The sequence below is a fragment of the Salmo salar genome, chromosome ssa12, assembly GCF_905237065.1.
Source record: "Salmo salar chromosome ssa12, Ssal_v3.1, whole genome shotgun sequence".
Taxonomy (NCBI): domain Eukaryota; kingdom Metazoa; phylum Chordata; class Actinopteri; order Salmoniformes; family Salmonidae; genus Salmo; species Salmo salar.
Window position 1 is genome coordinate 55,280,379 of NC_059453.1, and position 18,707 is coordinate 55,299,085.

Consider the following 18,707-nt stretch of genomic DNA (forward strand, 5'->3'; position numbering starts at 1 on the left):
CTGTCTGTCTGTCTTTCTCTCTCTCTCTCTCTCTCTCTCTCTCTCTCTCTCTTTATCTCTGACTGACTCTCTCCCCCTCTATCTGACTCTGACTCTCTCTCTCTCTCTATCTGACTCTCTCTCTCCTCTCTCTCTCTTTATTGGCATGGGAAACATATGTTAACATTGCCATAGCAAGTGAACTAGATAATAAAAAAAGTGAAATAAACAATAAAAATTAACAGTAAACATTGCACTCACAAACATTCAAAAATATTAAAGACGTTACGAATATCATATTAAGTGCAAATAGTTAAAAGTACAAAATGGAAAATAAATCAACATAAATATGGGTTGAATTTACAATGGTGTTTGTTAATCACTGGTTGCCCTTTTCTTGTGGCAACATGTCTCGCACTCTCAATTCAATTAAATGTGCTTTATTGGCATGACATAACAATGTACATATTGCCAAAGCTTACTTTGGAGATTTACAATATTATCATAATTAAAATAGTCTTTCTCTGACAGTGTCTCTCTCTCTGTCTGACTCTCTGTCTGTGTCTCTCTCTATGCCAGTCGTTTGACCTTTCAGCTCTTCTGTTTGGCCACTTGCTCTTTTATTCTCTCACTCACTCTTGTTCCTGTCTAGAAACCTTTAACACATTTCACTCTCAATCTGTTCTCTCTCTCTCTCTCTCTCTCTCTCTCTCTCTCTCTCTCTCTCTCTCTCTCTCTCTCTCTCTCTCTCTCTCTCAATCTGTCCTCTCTCTCTCAATCTGTCCTCTCTCTCTCAATCTGTCCTCTCTCTCTCAATCTGTCCTCTCTCTCTCTCTCTCAATCTGTCCTCTCTCTCTCTCTCTCTCTCAATCTGTCCTCTCTCTCTCTCTCTCTCTCTCTCTCTCTCTCTCTCTCTCTCTCTCTCTCTCAATCTGTCCTCTCTCTCTCTCTCTCTCAATCTGTCCTCTCTCTCTCTCTCTCTCTCTCTCTCTCTCTCTCTCTCTCTCTCTCTCTGTCCTCTTCTATAGCAGTGTGTGTTACTGCTGACCAACTGAAAATATGTCTGTGTCTGTCTGTGCATGCATGTGAATCTCTGACTTGGCTGGGTAAAGAGCTGAGAGAGCAGAACCCAAGAGATGGCAGAAGCCATTTTAAGAGCCCAGACTCAAGAGGTCCTTCACAGCTAATGGTGTCCACTATACTCTCCTCAGCCATTCAGTTCAGTAAGGTTGTGTCCCAAATGGCACCCTAATGCCTATATATTGCACTGCTTTTGACCAGGGCACATAGGGCTCTGATCGAAAGTAGTGCACTATGTAGGGAAAAGCACGCCATTTGGGAAGCAGATTTAATCTTTATTAGACATGCTGCACATTAGCCATGGGGCCACTATGAACAGAATACTTACAGTAAATTAGAAAACACAGTGATCATAGTATTATAGCACATTGTCCATTCGCAATTGCACACCACCACTTCCTTAGACCACTGGCTGGGTTATGATTGGACCTCGGGCATCGTCATGACAACCAGATTGGCCCATTTCGCTCTTTATAGTTACCGAGTGTGTGTCATCTGTCGGGAGCGTCTTGTGTGTGTTTAGGAGTTAACATTAACACAGAGCCCCAGAGGGTGACACACACTACACTAGAGCTGATCTAGCTGGCACCATAGATATCGAACCCTAGATAGGATATATTGTCTATGGCTGGCACCACTGGCTGCCACTGTGTCCAGACACTGCTAGAGTGGACAGACATGGTACTCTGTTACACGTTACATACACTCAGCCGGGGCCAGACTAGTTAGAAGGTCAAGCCAACGAGACCAGGTTACAGTTAGAGGTAACGTCTATTTGGTTTCGTTTTTCAATTTCACATGAGATGCAGGCTACTCAGCTTGGCCAGTTCAGTGGATGCCTCTGAAATTACATCATGTTATGGTTGATTATGAAGCATGAAGTCTAAATGATTTAGTATCTGTCTTTCTCTCTCTCCTTCCTTTCTGCCCCCCTCCCTCCCTCCCTCCCTCCCTCCCTCCCTCCCTCCCTCCCTCCCTCCCTCCCTCCCTCCCTCCCTCCCTCCCTCCACAGCCATGATGCCTATAACCCAGGACAAGCGTGTGTCCATGGGCTTGAATGGAGACCTGTATTTCTCTAACGTGCTGGCTAAAGACTCCCACACAGACTACAGCTGCAACGCCCGATTCCTCTTCACACACACTATCCAGCAGAAAAACCCCTTCACACTCAAAGTGCAGACCAGTAAGTAGGCTACACACACACACACACGCACGCACGCACGCACGCACGCACGCACGCACACACACACACATAGGCTTTGAATGTAGCCATGGTCTATTGTTCTGTTCAGATGGGATCATTTGCTTCCTGGTCAACCAGTGTGCCTCACATTATACACTTAGTGTAGAGAGTAGACTGACCAGGTGAAAGCTATGATCCCTTATTGATGTCACTTGTTAAATCCACTTCAATCAGTATAGATGAAGGGGAGAAGACAGGTTAAAGAAGGATTTTTAAGCCTTGAGACAATTGAGACATGGATTGTGTATGTGTGCCATTCACAGGGTGAATGGGCAAGACAAAAGATTTAAGGGCCTTTGATGGTAGTTTTTCACGCTCAACAGTTTCCCGTCAAGAATGGTCCACCACACAAAGGACATCCAGCCAACATGACACAACTGTGGGAAGCATCGGAGTCAACATGGGCCAGCATCCCTGTAGATCGCTTTCGACACCTTGTCGAGTCCATGCCCCGACAAATTGAGACTGTTCTGAGGGCAAAAGGGGGTGCAATTCAATATGTGGAAGGTGTTCCCAATGTTTTGTACATTCAGTGTAAATGAGATATAAGATGCCTCCATCTACAGGTGGCCTGGTGCCATGACATGTACAATATTTCATCCGGACGTTCTCCTTTGTTCCTCAGTGTGAGCTGTTGTGCCTGTGTTCACTTCCAGCAGTGATTGGATTCTACGTGTCCTGAAAGCTGCTTTCTTCACAGTTGACATTAAAGTTGATATCTCTCTTTTTCTGAAGCAGGGACGAAAGCAGCTCATCAGTTTCTACGATTTTCTTAGAGCTGGAAAGGTTATGTAATTGTGAGTGTTGGTGTGTGTGTGTGTGTGTTTGTGTGTTCTGTATGCTGACTGCTGTGTGTGTGTGTTTTCAGAGGAGCCGTATAATGACACTTCCTCTGTCAACTCCACTGACCCGTACGGTGGTGAGTCTAGTCCAGACACACTCTCTTCCTTTTCCTCCCATTCTTCACCCCCAGCAGTACCATGTCACTCTCATAACACCGTTCTACCACCGTAGTGTAGCCTGCATATGCTAACCAGTCAGTTGAATGACTCCGTTATCAACACAGCTAGCACCGTATAGCCTAGCCTGTTAATCCTTCAGCTCAATGGATGCCTTAACATCACAGCTAGCTAACACAGCTAGCCATGTAGCCTGCTAATCAGTCAGCTCAATGGATATGCGACCAACATAGCTATCTAACACAGCTAACAACACAGCCTAGCCTTAATGGATGCTGTTAACAACCTCTTTCCCAGACTGATATAGCTTTTTTATAGCACAGACTTTAACCTCAACCCTGGCCTCATAACCAGCCAGCTCAGCCTTACTAAACTCAATTTAATTCAAGTGTGGGGTGTTTTATTTACCCACCCTGCTGTTTTCAATGACACTCACCCTGACCAAGACCTCTCACTGCCAGAAAACAACAGTGTTGATTTGCCCATAAGGTCCTTTATCCTAGCATAACCTCTAATTCTCTCTTCAGCTGACTCATTGCATATGCGGTAACTCAGCAGCTGTACAGACAATAGGCCAGTTTGTCCCTTAACTCAACCAATGTCAAGCCTGGCTTTAGAGCCCCTCCAAACTAAGTCAGTGGTGACAGTAGAGCTGTGGAGAATCTCCCTGTGGTACTCTAGAGGTTAGCACTGCAAAAAAAGGGATTAGAAAAGGTCTCCTCGAAAGACATCCTCTTGGTCGCTCTGTTCTCTGACATCCTCTCTGTTCCTAGGCCGTCATTGAAAATAAGAATTTGTTCTTAACTGACTTGCCTAGTTAAATAAAGGTAAAATAAAAATAAATAAAAATAAGAACATACACACACACGCACACACACACACACACACACACACACACACACACACACACACACACACACACACACACACACACACACACACGCACTCCACCACTGTATCTAATGAATCGCTCATCACTTCGAGAATTGGACTGAGTAAAGCGTCTTCCCCTCTCCTACTGCTTATCATAAAGCCCTTAACCCAAGCCCAATCCAGAGTCAGCCTATATAGCCAGAGGGGGAACTAGTGGCATATGTTCTAACTACTCTGGCTCTAGGGAGTAGGCCTGGGAGGGATGGCATGTGTACCATTGTGAGGCGACTCTCATAGGAACAAAATGGGGACAGACACCGTGACCCTCTATGGGACGGTCATGTGGCGGAGGTATAAGAGAGGGATTATCCTAAACCATGCATGCGAGAAACAGCATCTGTATTCATGATATGTTCATTCATAGTTATAAGCTTGCAAATGCAAATGTGCACATATGTGTGTTCACACACACAGAGAGAGAGGATGGGAGCGGGTTGGAGCTGTACCACCTGTCTCTTACACACGCACGTGCGCACACGCACGCACACACACACACAGTTGTAGTAAGCTTATCCCCGGGGGCTAGGTCTAGTTTTCCTCGGGGGTTGCAGTGCACCATGGGAGGATCCCACTCAAGCGGTGCCATTGGCTACACGTTGCCATGGCTGCGCGTTGCCACGGCTATAATGTCAATTGTCGCGGTGATGGCGTGCATATGTCCTCTGCCAGTTGTCTCCACTAATCCCTGAGACCCTCTCTCTCCTCTCCATGTGTCACTAACTATAGCACATCTCTGTTTTCAGTTCTCTGGAGATGCTAACTGCTAACACATGCTTTAATCCCATACAGATCAGATCTGCATCACGAAAGAAGCTAACGTGTGCCTGGTTCATTATAGCTCTCTTACTCTTCGGCTAATTCTGTTTACTATGGGCTAACCTTCTAACTTACCCAACCTAATGTATTTAGTGTTTGGTAACACTGACTTTGGGCAGTGATGTTTTAATGTGTTTACTGTTTGAGGAAAAGCTGTATTTATATGCGTATGATTTTTGAGATCGTGGGTAAGTATAATACGTATATAGTAAATCTATAATGAATTGAAATGGATCTGAGGTGGATTTTAGTGAAGTGCAACGCAACAAGCAGTTAAACAGCTCACAGCCACAAGTGTGGTACTATTCCCACTGATCTATGTGTACTCACAACATGCCTCACACAACATTTCTGCTACATTATCTTTAAGAGTATAAATCCCTTAATGACCGAACTCTGAACCTGACTCAGAGCTCAGAAGGTTCTGGAAGGGATCCAAACGTTGAAGGGATTTAACATCAGCTAAATGCTTAAGCCATGCGCTGGGGTTGTTACATGAAGCACACCACTGAAATATATGAACTCACTGGCCCGATATATGCTCTTTTAACTATATCAAAGGATTTCGTTCGAAGCAGAGAAGAAAAGGGAATAAGAAACAATATGTTTTCTCTGCGTTTCATCAGGACTGGTTTTGATGTCAGTCTTTTTTTATTTAGACTCTCTGGTCTCGGTTCATGTAATTGTGATTCTCTGGCGGACTGAAAGTGGGAGGTCAATGCTGTTGTTGTTTCTTCTTCTCTGGTTTAAATGGCTGCCCTCCAGGGGGGGGTGAGAGACAAAGGAACAACTAACAGGGTGATATGGCTACGAAACAAACCGGAAAACAAGCCAAAGCTAAGGGGGGGGGCAACTGAAAGAGAACGATGAGAACATTCTACGGATGTAGATGAACCGTTTCATCCGTTTGCTTGGCAGAGACGCTGGGCATGGAAGCATGAAAATAATAAACCGATTAGTTTGCGCTCTGTCTCATAACGTTATAAGGAGCTGGTACACCTACAGTGTCAGAAGTGACTCATGGATTAAACATAAACTCCAGTGATTGTGTTTGATTAGAATTGAGATGAAGGTGAATGTATTGTGTTCACCCCTTGCTCTCCTGTCCCCAGGTCGTAAGGTAGCAGTGACCACCCCTAACTTCCTCTCCCCCACGGGGACTGACAGCTCGAGGATGGTGATGAGAGGTGAAAAGCTAAACCTGGAGTGTATCGCTTCCGGAGTGTGAGTGGTGGAAATACGCACACGTACACACACACACACACACACACACACACACACACACACACACACACACACACACACACACACACACACACACACACACACAATCTATTATCAGGAAAAAGAACACCCAATCTCACTCCCCCCTCTCCCATCTCACCCCCTATACCTTCTCCCATCTCACCCACTCTTTCCCTCTCCCTCCCTCTCTCTCTCAGTCCGACTCCCAGTATAAAGTGGTTTAAGAAGGGGGGCGACCTGAACCAGAAGGTGAAGCTAGACAACTTCAATAAGACTCTGCGTATCGACAGTGTGTCAGAGGAGGACGCAGGGGAGTACATGTGTATGGCCAACAATCAGATAGGAAGCATCCGACACTCCATCTACGTCCAGGTTAAAGGTAAGGAGGGGAGGGGTGTGTGTGTGTGCATGCATGTGACCGTCTGGGTGGGTGTGCGCGTGTTTTGCGTACGTGCGTGTTGATCTGTTTGGTTGACCATCTGACCAATGGCGTCTCTTGTACCCAATAGCGGCTCCCTATTGGCTGGACCAGCCGTCCAATCTGGTGTTAGCGCCGGATGAGAACGGTCGTCTGGTGTGTCGGGCCAATGGAAACCCCAAACCTCACATCCAGTGGCTGGTCAACGGAGAGCCTATCGAAAGCGATAGTGAGTCCTTCACAACCCATTCAACATCATTCATCATCCATGGAAATACTTATCAAAATAAGCCAACTCAAACCATCTGCTTCCACCGCCAGCCTGTTGTTACATTTTACATTCTCTTTCTCTGTCTCTCTTTTCTCTCTCTCTCCTCCTTTCTCCCCCTCTTCCAGGCTCCTTGCCCAACCCTAGCAGATCGGTGGTAGGTGACACCATCATGTTCCGCTCCGTTCAGATCGGCAGCAGCGCTGTGTACCAGTGTAATGCCTCCAATGACCATGGTTACTTGCTGGCCAATGCATTCGTTAGCATACTGGGTAAGAAAGAGAGTGGTGATGATGATGAGTAATGAAGCTATAATGAAATAGGACTAAATATGTAAATGTATTATGTCTCTCTTCCTCTCCCTCTCTTCCTCCCTCTTTCTCTCTCCCTCTCTTTCTCCCTCTCTCTCTCTGTCTCTCTCTCTCTCTCTCTCTCTTCCTCTCTCTCTGTAGACATGGCCCCCAGAATGCTGGGTCCTAAGAACCAGCTGATAAAGGTGATAGAGAACAACAGAACCTTCCTGGACTGTCCCTATTTTGGCTCGCCACTTCCTGAGCTGCGCTGGTGAGTTTAGTTTAGTTTATTAGGTTCTCCATTAGCTGTAGTGCAACAGCTACTCTTCCAGTGGTCCACACAAAACAAAAATGCATATGCTAGTGAGTATGGAAAGAAAGACCCGGATAGAATAGATACATTACCTCCTGAGGAGATATGAGTGCAAAAGGTTTAAAAGTTGTGCGTGTGGGTACGTGTATGGATGTGCGTGTTAGGGGTTGGAACCAATTGTTTTATTTTTATTGTTTCATTCTGAACAGAACCACTATTTTTTGGGCTTCCGTTACACTCTTCTGACCAGCAAAATAGTGTTCTGAACCGGTTGGAACCCCCCAAAAAGTACTGGTTTATATTGTTTCTTTCTGATCCTTTTTAACCTGTGAAATCAAACAGTTGTAGCTCATTCAATTAATCAATCAGTTTGGATAGAGCAGGCAAGCTAGTTGTATACATGATGGAGAGACGAGTGTAGCGTAGCCTATGCGCAAGACGTGACTGAAATTTTACAGGCGGGAAGAGAGTGAGAGGGTTGAGAAACATGCTTGAAGCGCTAGGCATCTTGTTATTACATGCATTATCTGAACTAGGTCCATAGAATTATACCTGATAGCCGCTTCTAGGAAGGAACTTTGAATTTCCTTTGAGCTAACTAGCTAACAAGCTTGAACTAGCTAGCTAACAAGCTTGGGCTAGCAAGCTCAAAGGACATTCAAAGTTCCTTCATAGAAGCTGCACCAGAATTAAAAAGACAGATTTCCTTTTTGGAGATAATAAATCCAATGTTAAATGTGATAACTAGGCCTATAATGTCCTTAACTAGCATTGAAAAGTGAATCCATTCTTCTCTACCTAATAAAACATCTCTCTTCCTATCTTTTCACAGTTCTAACGTCAGAATAGTAGCCTATGCTTTCAGGGGGAGGGGAAGGTAGCCTAAACACACACGCGCACACACACTGGCAAAGATTTTCAGCTTGCAGGCAGATGCTGGAATACGTTTCTGAGTGACAGAGTGAGGGCTTTGCATAGGAGCATTGTTGCGTATTGTTGTGGGACTAGAAAAAAAATGCCTGCAACGTAAAATAACGTTACTAACCGGTTTCCATGCTTTTAAAATAATGGTTCTGTTCCGGGAACAGTATGGATCACTTTCGTTCCATGTTCCGTTTCTGTTACTTGAAACAAGTGTGTCTTACCCTGAGTATTTTCTCCCTCTGTGTGTGTGTCCATAAAGGTTTAAGAATGGTCAAGGAAGTGGTCTAGATGGTGGTCACTATCGGGTCTACATCAACGGGACCCTAGAGATCAAGCGTGCACGGGCTGAAGACCAGGGGACCTACACCTGCGTGGCCAGCAACATCCTGGGCAAGGAGGAGAACCAGGTCCGCCTGGAGGTCAAAGGTTAGAGAGCAACCAATCACATCACAGCACACCATCCTTCTTCTTCCTCTGTGCCAAATAGTCCCTGTGTTGTTGCCAAACAGTTCTAAGTGCCTTATCAACCCATGTGATTTTGGATTGAATCTTCCATCCTCTCTGAAGACTTGTATCACACCTCGGACCTTTCCTTTCTCAGAGCAGACGACATTACTTAGAGGTTCGCATTGGACATTCGTATTCAGCAGTGCATTTGTCATTCTCATTCATCCCATTTCAAAAGAAAGTGGCCTTAATAACATCCCATATCATGAGAAAGCGATTGTTCATATTATTGAGTTGCAGCTGATCGGAAATTCCACAATGTGATTGTCAGGGATCAAGGATAACATTGCCTTCCCTATATCCCCACTTATTGTCCCGGATATGCATGCGTGTGTGTTGTTTTCCGGGTGTGTTTCAGAGCCGACACGTATTGTCAGGGCTCCAGAGCACCAGTCAGCCATCAGAGGCACCATGGCTCGTTTCGACTGCCGGGTCAAATCAGACCTCACTCTGCCCATCACTGTTACCTGGCTGAAAGATGACAAACCCCTCTCCCTGGGATCGAGGTAAAACACACCCCAAAACACAAACAACACTTTTCTGTAACTTTGTTGTCCCCTGTGTGATATGTGATGAATTGTACACTATTGATCGATGGTAAGGTAAAGATAAAGTGTGATAATGTTGTAATAATGTTGTAATAAGTACTATAGTAAACACCGTTTACGCACTTTTATTTTATTTTGCATGAGCGTTTACCTATGACAGAAAACATACATAAAAAAAATAGGGAGCCTTACCTTATTCACCACAAATGGTGCTTATTTTGTTATCGCTGCATCATTGGCTGTAATAGTTAATTGTTTCCAATAGTTCAAGTACAGTAATATTTTCCCTTCCTTGTCTGTGCACTGTAGGTTGAAGAAGGATGAGGATTCTTTGTCCATCCCCAATGTCCATGAGGGAGATGAGGGAACATACACCTGCACTGTTAGAACAGAGATTGACCAAGACACTGCCTCAGCACGCCTTACTGTGTTAGGTACACACACACACACACACACACACACACACACACACACACACACACACACACACACACACACACACACACACACACACACACACACACACACACACACACACACACACACACACACACACAACCACACACACAACCACACGCACACACACACACACACACACACACACACACACACACACACACACACAACCACACACACACACACTCTCTCTCGCCCTACAAAACCCAGCTACATAAACCGGCATGGATTTGTTCAACATGGATTTGAAAATGTTCTACTTTCATTCTACAAATCATCTTCTCATCAACCCACATCTTCTTAACATTGTAGTTAGCCCTGCATAGATAACACTATAATACATGAAATAGTTTTATGTCACTGAATTTACTCTCATTATTGACTTCTATCAGACTCCTGCTACTAATAGTTTGTAGGTCGTCAGCATTGGTGGTGGATCATACTGCATATGTTTCCTGGTCGTGTAGTTCTGGTGCTTCCGGGTGAAGTTTCCCCTAGATACAGATCTAGGATCAGTCTCCCCTCTTCCAATTCTATCCTTAACCACTAGTCAGGAAAATGCTAAACTGACCCAAGATTAGCGTCTAGGAGCAACTTCACCCTACACCAGTTGTAGTACTGTAGTGGATGGGTTTCCTCCACTGTACTAATGCTCTGACTAACCTCTAACCTTTAACCTCTGACCTTTACCCCCTGCCCCCCTCACAGAGGACGCCTCCCTGTCTCCCTCACAGTCTAGTGTCTTACCTACAGGTAACATCCGTGGCCTTTTCTACCTCTCTCTCTCTCTCTCTCTCACTTTCTTTCTCTCTCTGTTTCTGAATTTCTATCTTTTTTACTCTCTCTTCACTCTAGTAAGAATAACAGTGGTTCATTTGGACTATTGCTTCCTAATGCCAAAGGAATGAATGTAGTGTTTAAGAGATATGAGTATAAATATGCCTATGGCTGAGAGGGTGTATGTTTGTGCACCTGTGTGTATGTGTGTGTGTGTGTGTGTGTGTGTGTGTGTGTGTGTGTGTGTGTGTGTGTGTGTGTGTGTGTGTGTGTGTGTGTGCGTGTATTTGGAAAGTATTCAGACACCTTGACTTTTTTCACAGTTTGTTACGGTACAGCCTTATTCTAAAATGAATTAAATAAAACATTTTCCTCATCAATCTACACACAATACCCCATAATGAGAAAGTGAAAAAAAAAATTTGTTGTTGAAATGTTAGCAAATGTATTAAAAATGAGAAATACCTTATTTACATAAGTATTCAGACTCTTCGCTATTAGACTCGATATTGAGCTCAGGTGTATCCTGTTTCCATTGATTACCTGTGGTAAATTCGATTGATTTAACATTATTTGGAAAGGCACACGCCTGTCTATATAAGGTCCCACAGTTGACAGTGCATTTCAGAGCAAAAACCAAGCCATGAGGTCAAAAGAATTGTCCATAGAGCTCCGAGACAGGATTGTGTCGAGGCACAGATCTGGGGAATGGTACCAAAACAGGGAGGTGACCAAGAACCCGATGGCCACTCTGACACAGCTCCACAGTTCCTCTGTCGAGCTGGGAGAACCATTTCTGCAGCACTCCACCAATCAGCCTTTATGGTAGAAAAAAAAAAGATTTAATCCATTTAAGAATAAGGCTGTAACGTAACAAAATGTGGAAAATACTTTCCGAATGCACTGTACATGTGTGTACGTATCAGTGTGTTTGGGTGCGTGTCTTTGTGCGTATCAGTGTGTTTGGGTGCGTGTCTGTGTGCGTATGAGTGTCTGTGCATGCATGTGCACGTGCTGGTGTGTGTGTGTATGTCAATATGCATGTGCGCATGAGTGTGTGTTTGCTTGAATGCATGTGGTGTGTGTGTGTGTGTGGATGTGTACCACCTAACCCTATGGCCCTTCTATGTGTAGACCGCCCTGACGCTCCCATGGACCTGGAGCTGTCTGACCCTGAAGCACGCAACGTGCGACTCACCTGGATCCATGGAGATGATCACAACAGCCCCGTCACACGTAAATACACACACGCATGCACACACTTCACACACAGTAACATCACACGTAAATACACACACACACACACACACACACACACACACACACACACACACACACACACACACACACACACACACACGACTACTTCCCAATGTCTCAAACGTTCCATTGCTTGTTACATCTCTTCCCTGCAGTGTTCGTGGTTCAGTTTGAGGAGGACCGTTGGCAGTCGGGCAAGTGGCAGAACCTGTCTAGTTATCCCGGAGACTTCAACTCGGTCATCCTGGAGCTCTCTCCTTTCGTCAACTACCAGTTCAGAGTCATCGCTGTCAATTCTGTGGGCCAGAGCCGCCCCAGCCTCCCCTCGCAACGATACCAGACCAGCGGAGCTCGTGAGTCAGACACCGGGAGGGAGCGAGGGGATGGATGGGGGTAGGGTTAAGGGATGTTAGGAGGATGTTCGACCAGATCTTTCTCCAGCCAATCCTCACCACAATACCAGTGGGTTATCAAAGAGGATAATAGAGGGAACGAAGGAGGGTGAAGGGAGGGCAGGTGGGGGTGTCTTTTTCAGGAGTTCTGTGAAATATACGCTACTGGTCAAACGTTTTAGGACACCTACTCAGTCAAGGGTTTTTCTTTATTTTTAATTTTTTTCTACATTGTAGAATAATAGTGAAGACATCAAAACTATGAAATCACACATATGGAGTCATGTAGTAACTGTTAGGTTCTAATTCTCAGAGTAAAACACTCAACGGACATTATGAAAGCTTAACCAAGTTTAATTCTTCCCAGAGGGTCAATACAGCTGCATTAGACAAAACATGTTTCCATCACCACAAGTATATATACTCCAATTTAGGCACGCCTCCTTCTCTCCAATCCTTACATATTTTATGGTTCGACAGGAAGACGAAGTAATAGAGTAATAAACCATTGTTTCTCCCTTAAGGGGATCTGACCTGACCTCAACCTCTCATTTGCCTAATTCACAGATGTCCACCCGTATCTCCTATAGCAATCCTGTGACTTCCTCCCATTCACCCAGCACATTCAAAAGCCATCTGGCTCCTACAGATAACCATTAACTTCTGATGTAAAAACCAGTCTCTATCACTCCTTAGATACTATACTTCTGAGTATAACAATGTTCCAAGTTTATCCCAGAATCTAACATAACCAAAAAAGTGTTAAATAAATCAAAATATATTTTATATTTCAAATTCTTTAAAAGCCACCCTTTGCCTTGGTGACAGCTTTGCACACTCTTGGCATTCTCTCAACCAGCTTCATGATGTAGTCACATGGAATGTATTTCAATTAACAGGTGTGCCTTGTTAAAAGTTAATTTGTGGAATTTCTTTCCTTCTTAATGCGTTTCAGCCAATCAGTTGTGTTGTGACAAGATAGGGGGTTATACAGAAGATAGCCCTATTTTGTGAAAGACCAAGTCCATATTATGGCAAGAACAGCTCAAATGAGCAAAGAGAAATGACAGTCCATCATTACTTTAAGACATGAACGTCAGTCAAGTGCAGTCGCAAAAACCATCAAGCGCTAAGATGAAACTGGCTCTCATGAGGACCGCCACAGGAATGGAAGACCCAGAGTTACCTCTGCTGCAGAGGATAAATTCATTAGAGTTAACAGCCTCAGACATTGCAGCCCAAATAAATGTTTCACAGAGTTCACGTAACAGACACATCTCAAAATCAACTGTTAAGAGGAGACTGTGTGAATCAGGCTTTCATTTTCAAATTGCTGCAAAGAAACCACTACAGAAGGACACCAATAAGAAGAAGATACTTGCTTGGGGCAATAAATACACGAGCAATGGACATTAGACCGGTGGAAATTTGTCCTTTGGTCTGGAGTCCAAATTTGATATTTTTGGTTCAAACCGCCATGTCTTTGTGAGACGCGATGTAGGTGAAAAGATTATCTCCACATGTGTGTTTCCCACCGTAAACCATGGAGGAGGAGGTGTGATGGTGTGGGGGTGCTTTGCTGGTGACACTGTCTGTGATTTATTTAGAATTTAAGGCACACTTAAGCAGCATTGCTACCATCGCATTCTGCAACAATACGCCATCCCATCTTGTTTGCGCTTAGTGGGACTATCATTTGTTTTTCAACAGGACAATGACCCAACACACCTCCAGACTGTGTAAGGGCTATTTGACTAAGAAGGAGAGTGATGGAGTGCTGCATCAGATTACATGGCCTCCACAATCCCAACCTCAACCAAATTGAGATGGTTTGGGATGAGTTGGGCCGCAGAGTGAAGTAAAAGCAGCCAACAAGTGCTCAGCATATGTGGGAACTCCTTTAAGACTGTTGGAAAAGCATTCCAGGTGAAGCTGGTTGCGAGAATGCCAAGAGTGTGCAAAGCTGTCATCAAGGCAAAGGGAGGCTATTTGAAGAATCTCAAATACAAAATAGAATTGAATTTGTTTAACACTTTTTTGTTTACTACAATATTCCATATGTGTTATTTCATAGTTTTGATGTCTTCAATATTATTCTACAACGTAGAAAATAGTCAAAATAAAGAAAAACCCTTGAATGACTAGGTGTTCTAAAACCTTTGACCGTAGTGTATTTTAGCCAGAGAGATTACATTTGTCCTCTGTGTCCCTGTGTGTTTCAGCTCCTGATGTTATCCCTAGTGGCCTGAAAGGCTGGGGCACCAAGAAGAACAACATGGAGATCAGCTGGGAGGTGAGAGACAGAAAGAGGATCATAGCAGGGACTGATGTTATGGTTTCGTCCTTTACCCTTCATGAAGAGCCATGATACCCTCAATGGCAAGGTTGTATCAGCCAGTAAAAAGTAGACTAATGTGTGTGTCTTTTTGTGCTTTCCAGCCCTTGTTGGACACAGAGCGAAACGGCCCTAATCTGAACTACTCGGTGTGGTGGCGACGGAAGGATACGGGGGAGGAATGGAGTAATGTGACTACAGTGGGGACGAAGCACATTGTCCACGACACAGAGACCTACGTACCCTATGAGATCAAACTGCAGGCTGTGAATGACTTTGGACTGGGACGCGAGTCCAACATCATCATAGGATACTCTGGGGAGGACAGTACGTACCCACACAAACCTACATACACATGAAGCAACATTTCTTTACTATTCATCATCTTTTTGGAACTAGCAAATGTTTGCTCTCTTCGCTCTCTTCTTTCTCTCTCGTCATGCTGATGATCTCCTACTCGTGTCTACCTCCAGAGCCCACAGCCCCTCCCACTGACCTGCGAGTGTCTAAGATTGACAGCACCAAGGTCAATGTCCACTGGACCCCGGTAGATCCCAGCACTGTATTGGGAGAGTTCAAGGAGTACAGGGTGAGAACATGAGCCCACTGCACACACACACACACACACACACACACACACACACACACACACACACACACACACACACACACACACACACACACACACACACACACACACACACACACACGGCACACGTGGGCACAGACAGACAGACACACACACAGACACACCATGTGTTTCTACCACCCTGTGATGACAATGTGTGTGGGCCCTCTCTCTCAGGTGTACTACTGGCGTGAGGGCAGCATGGTGAAGGGTCTGCGTGTGAATAAAGAGAAGAGGACTAAAGGGTTCTACAGTACCGTGGCCCAGCCTACTGGCATACTGACAGACCTACAGCCATACAGCCACTACCGCATATACATGGTGGTCGCCAACAATCGCTACGAGGGACCGCCTAGCAACCATGTGGAGTTCCGTACCAAGGAAGGAGGTGAGACAAGGAGAGAGAAGGACAACTCCAACTATCATACAGTTCATTGGACAAATTATTTTTACACTGTAACTCACTCTCTCTCCTACACCTACCAACTCGCTCCCTCTTTCTCTCTCCCACTCTCTCCCTCTGTCATTCTAACATCCTCCATCTCTCTTCATTTCTATCCTTCCCCCTCTCTTTCCCTCTCTCTCCTGTGTGTGTGTAGTGCCAGAAGCTCCTAAGTTCTTTAAGATCATCCAGAGGAGTACAGATGTTATCCACCTGGAGTGGGACAAACCCCTGGAGCCTAACGGCATTCTGATTGGATACAAACTCAGATACCAGACAGGTGAGCCCTTCTGATTGGATACCCACTCAAAAGACAGAGAGGTGAGCTCTTCTGATTGGCTACCCAGTCAAGTACCAGAAAGGTGAGCACTTCTGATTGGTTAGTTACATAGTCAAACGACATACACACTATCAGTTCAGCGGTATACACTGCACAAGAACTTTGGGTAGAAGGTCGGAAAGGTCTTTCTAATTCCTCTAGATAATGACGCCGGAGGAGATGGCTGCCGTTTTACGGTCTCCTAACCAATTGTGCTATTGTGTGTGTTTTTTTCGCATTATTTGTAACTTATTTTGTACATGATGTTTCTACCACCGTCTCTTATGACCGAAAAGTGATTCTAGATATCAGGACAGTGATTACTCACATCGTCATGGAAGAAGAGTTTTTTTTCTTTAACAAGTTGGGAGCAAAGGATTTATTTCAGACGCCCGACAATGCCCAAAACCCTGTGCTTCGCATGAGAAGGAGACGGAGATATTGGGGTTGTATGTCGGGGTGCCTTGTAAGGATCTGAGGGCGAGTGGGAAATCTGCCTCTACCATCAGCACTATTAGCCAACATACAATCCTTGGATAACAAAGTAGACGAACTACGATCACAAATATCCTACCAACGGGACATTAAAAACTGTAAATCTTATGTTTCACTGTGTCGTGGCTGAACGACAAATGGATAAAATACAGCTGGCGGGTTTTACACTGCACCGGCAAGATAGAACATCCACCTCCGGTAAGACAAGGGGTAACGGTCTGTGTATATTTGTAAACAACAGCTGGAGCACAAAATCTAATAGTAAGGAAGTATCTAGGTTTTGCTCGCCTGAGGTAGAGTATCTCATGATAAGCTGTAGACCAAACTATTTACCAAGAGAATTAAAGCAGGAAACCCCAGTGACTCAGTCAATAAAGAAGTGGCCAGATGACGCAGATGACGCAAAACAGAACTGTTTTGTTAGCACAGACTGGAATATGTTCTGGGATTCTTCCGATGGCATTGAGGAGTACACCACATCAGTCACTGGCTTCATCAATAAGTGCATTGATGAAGTCATCCCCACGGTGACTGTACGTACATACCCCAACCAGAAGCCATGGATTACAGGCAACATGTGCACTGAGCTAAAGGGTAGAGCTGACGCTTTCAAGGAGCGGAACTCTAACCCGGAAGCTTATAAGAAATCCCTCTATGCCCTCCGACGAATCATCAAACAGGCAAAGTCAATACAAGACTAAGATTAAATCATACTACACCGACTCCGACGCTCGTCGGATGTGGCAAGATTTGCAAACTATTACAGACTGCAAAGGGAAGCACAGCCGCGAGCTGCCCAGTGACACGAGCCTACCAGATGAGCTAAATTACTTCTATGCTCGCTTCGAGGCAAGCAACACTGAAGCATGCATGAGAGCATCAGCTGTTCCGGACGACTGTGTGAACACACTCTCCGTAGCCGATGTAAGACCTTTAAACAGGTCAACATTCACAAGGCCGCAAGGCCAGACGTATTACCAGGACGGGTACTCTGAGCATGCACTGGCCAACTGGCAAGTGTCTTCACTGACATTTTCAACCTCTCCCTGACTGAATCTGTAATACCTACATGTTTCAAGCAGACCACCATAGTCCCTGTACACAAGAACACTAAAGTAACCTGCCTAAAGGACTACCGACCCATAGCACTCACGTCTGTAGCCATGATGTGCTTTGAAAGGCTGGTCATGGCTCACATCAAATCCATTATCCGAGAAAACCTAGACCCACTCCAATTTGCATACCGCCCAGATCCACAGATGATGCAATCTCTATTGCACTCCACACTGCCCTTTCCCATCTGGACAAAAGGAACACCTACGTGAGAATGCTATTCATTGACTACAGCTCAGCGTTCAACACTATAGTGCCCTAAAAGCTCATCACTAAGTTAATGACACTGGGACTAAACACTTCCCTTTGCAATTGGAACCTGGACTTCCTGACGGGCTGCGCAAGGTGGTAAGGGTAGGTAACAACACATACGCCACGCTGATCCTCAACACGGGGGCCCCTCGGGTGTGTGCTCAGTCCCCTCCTGTGCTCCCTGTTCATTCATGACTGCATGCCCAGGCACGACTCCAACACCATCAATAAGTTTGCTGACGACACAACAATGGTAGGCCTGATCACCGACAACGATGAGACAGCCTATAAGGAGGAGGTCAGAGACCTGGCCGTGTCGTGCCAGGATAACAACCTCTCCCTCAACGTGATCAAGACAAAGGAGATGATTGTGGACTACAGGAAAAGGAGGACTGAGCACTCCCCAATTCTCATCGTCGGGGCTGTAGTGGAGCATGTTGAGAGCTTCAAGTTCCTTGGTGTCCACATCACCATCAAACTATCATGGTCCAAACACACCAACACAGCCGTGAAGAGGGCACGACAAAGCCTATTCCCCCTCAGGAGACTGAAAAGATTTGGCATGGGTCCTCAGATCCTCAAAAAGTTATACAGCTGCACCATCGAGAGCATCCTGACTGGTTGCATCACTGCCTGATATAGCAACTGCTCGGCCTCCGACCGTAAGGCACTACAGAGGGTAGTGCGTACGGCCCAGTACATCACTGGGGCC

At 45.2% G+C, this 18,707-nt stretch overlaps 1 protein-coding gene across 22 annotated transcripts in view; it reads left to right on the forward strand.

The window, feature by feature from the left end:
• The window catches only part of nfasca (neurofascin homolog (chicken) a), a 152,075-nt gene that overhangs the window by 102,685 nt on the left and 30,683 nt on the right, over window positions 1-18,707 (forward strand). For 16 of the 22 annotated variants that reach the window (XR_006758023.1, XR_006758024.1, XR_006758025.1 and 13 more), the window contains 18 exons: window positions 2,072-2,242; window positions 3,171-3,221; window positions 6,123-6,234; window positions 6,453-6,634; window positions 6,765-6,902; window positions 7,070-7,213; window positions 7,394-7,505; window positions 8,731-8,897; window positions 9,337-9,484; window positions 9,836-9,960; window positions 10,691-10,735; window positions 11,894-11,995; window positions 12,175-12,372; window positions 14,634-14,704; window positions 14,851-15,073; window positions 15,220-15,335; window positions 15,552-15,762; window positions 15,974-16,096. Coding sequence is in view for 19 of the 22 variants with exons in the window: in XM_045691513.1 (XP_045547469.1) it covers window positions 2,072-2,242; window positions 3,171-3,221; window positions 6,123-6,234; window positions 6,453-6,634; window positions 6,765-6,902; window positions 7,070-7,213; window positions 7,394-7,505; window positions 8,731-8,897; window positions 9,337-9,484; window positions 9,836-9,960; window positions 10,691-10,735; window positions 11,894-11,995; window positions 12,175-12,372; window positions 14,634-14,704; window positions 14,851-15,073; window positions 15,220-15,335; window positions 15,552-15,762; window positions 15,974-16,096 (2,439 nt within the window). In the remaining 3 variants the exon portion in view is untranslated. The remainder of the gene's footprint in view (window positions 1-2,071; window positions 2,243-3,170; window positions 3,222-6,122; window positions 6,235-6,452; window positions 6,635-6,764; window positions 6,903-7,069; window positions 7,214-7,393; window positions 7,506-8,730; window positions 8,898-9,336; window positions 9,485-9,835; window positions 9,961-10,690; window positions 10,736-11,893; window positions 11,996-12,174; window positions 12,373-14,633; window positions 14,705-14,850; window positions 15,074-15,219; window positions 15,336-15,551; window positions 15,763-15,973; window positions 16,097-18,707) is intronic. The other 6 variants (XM_014131791.2, XM_014131799.2, XM_014131792.2 and 3 more) reach the window with 3 other exon arrangements.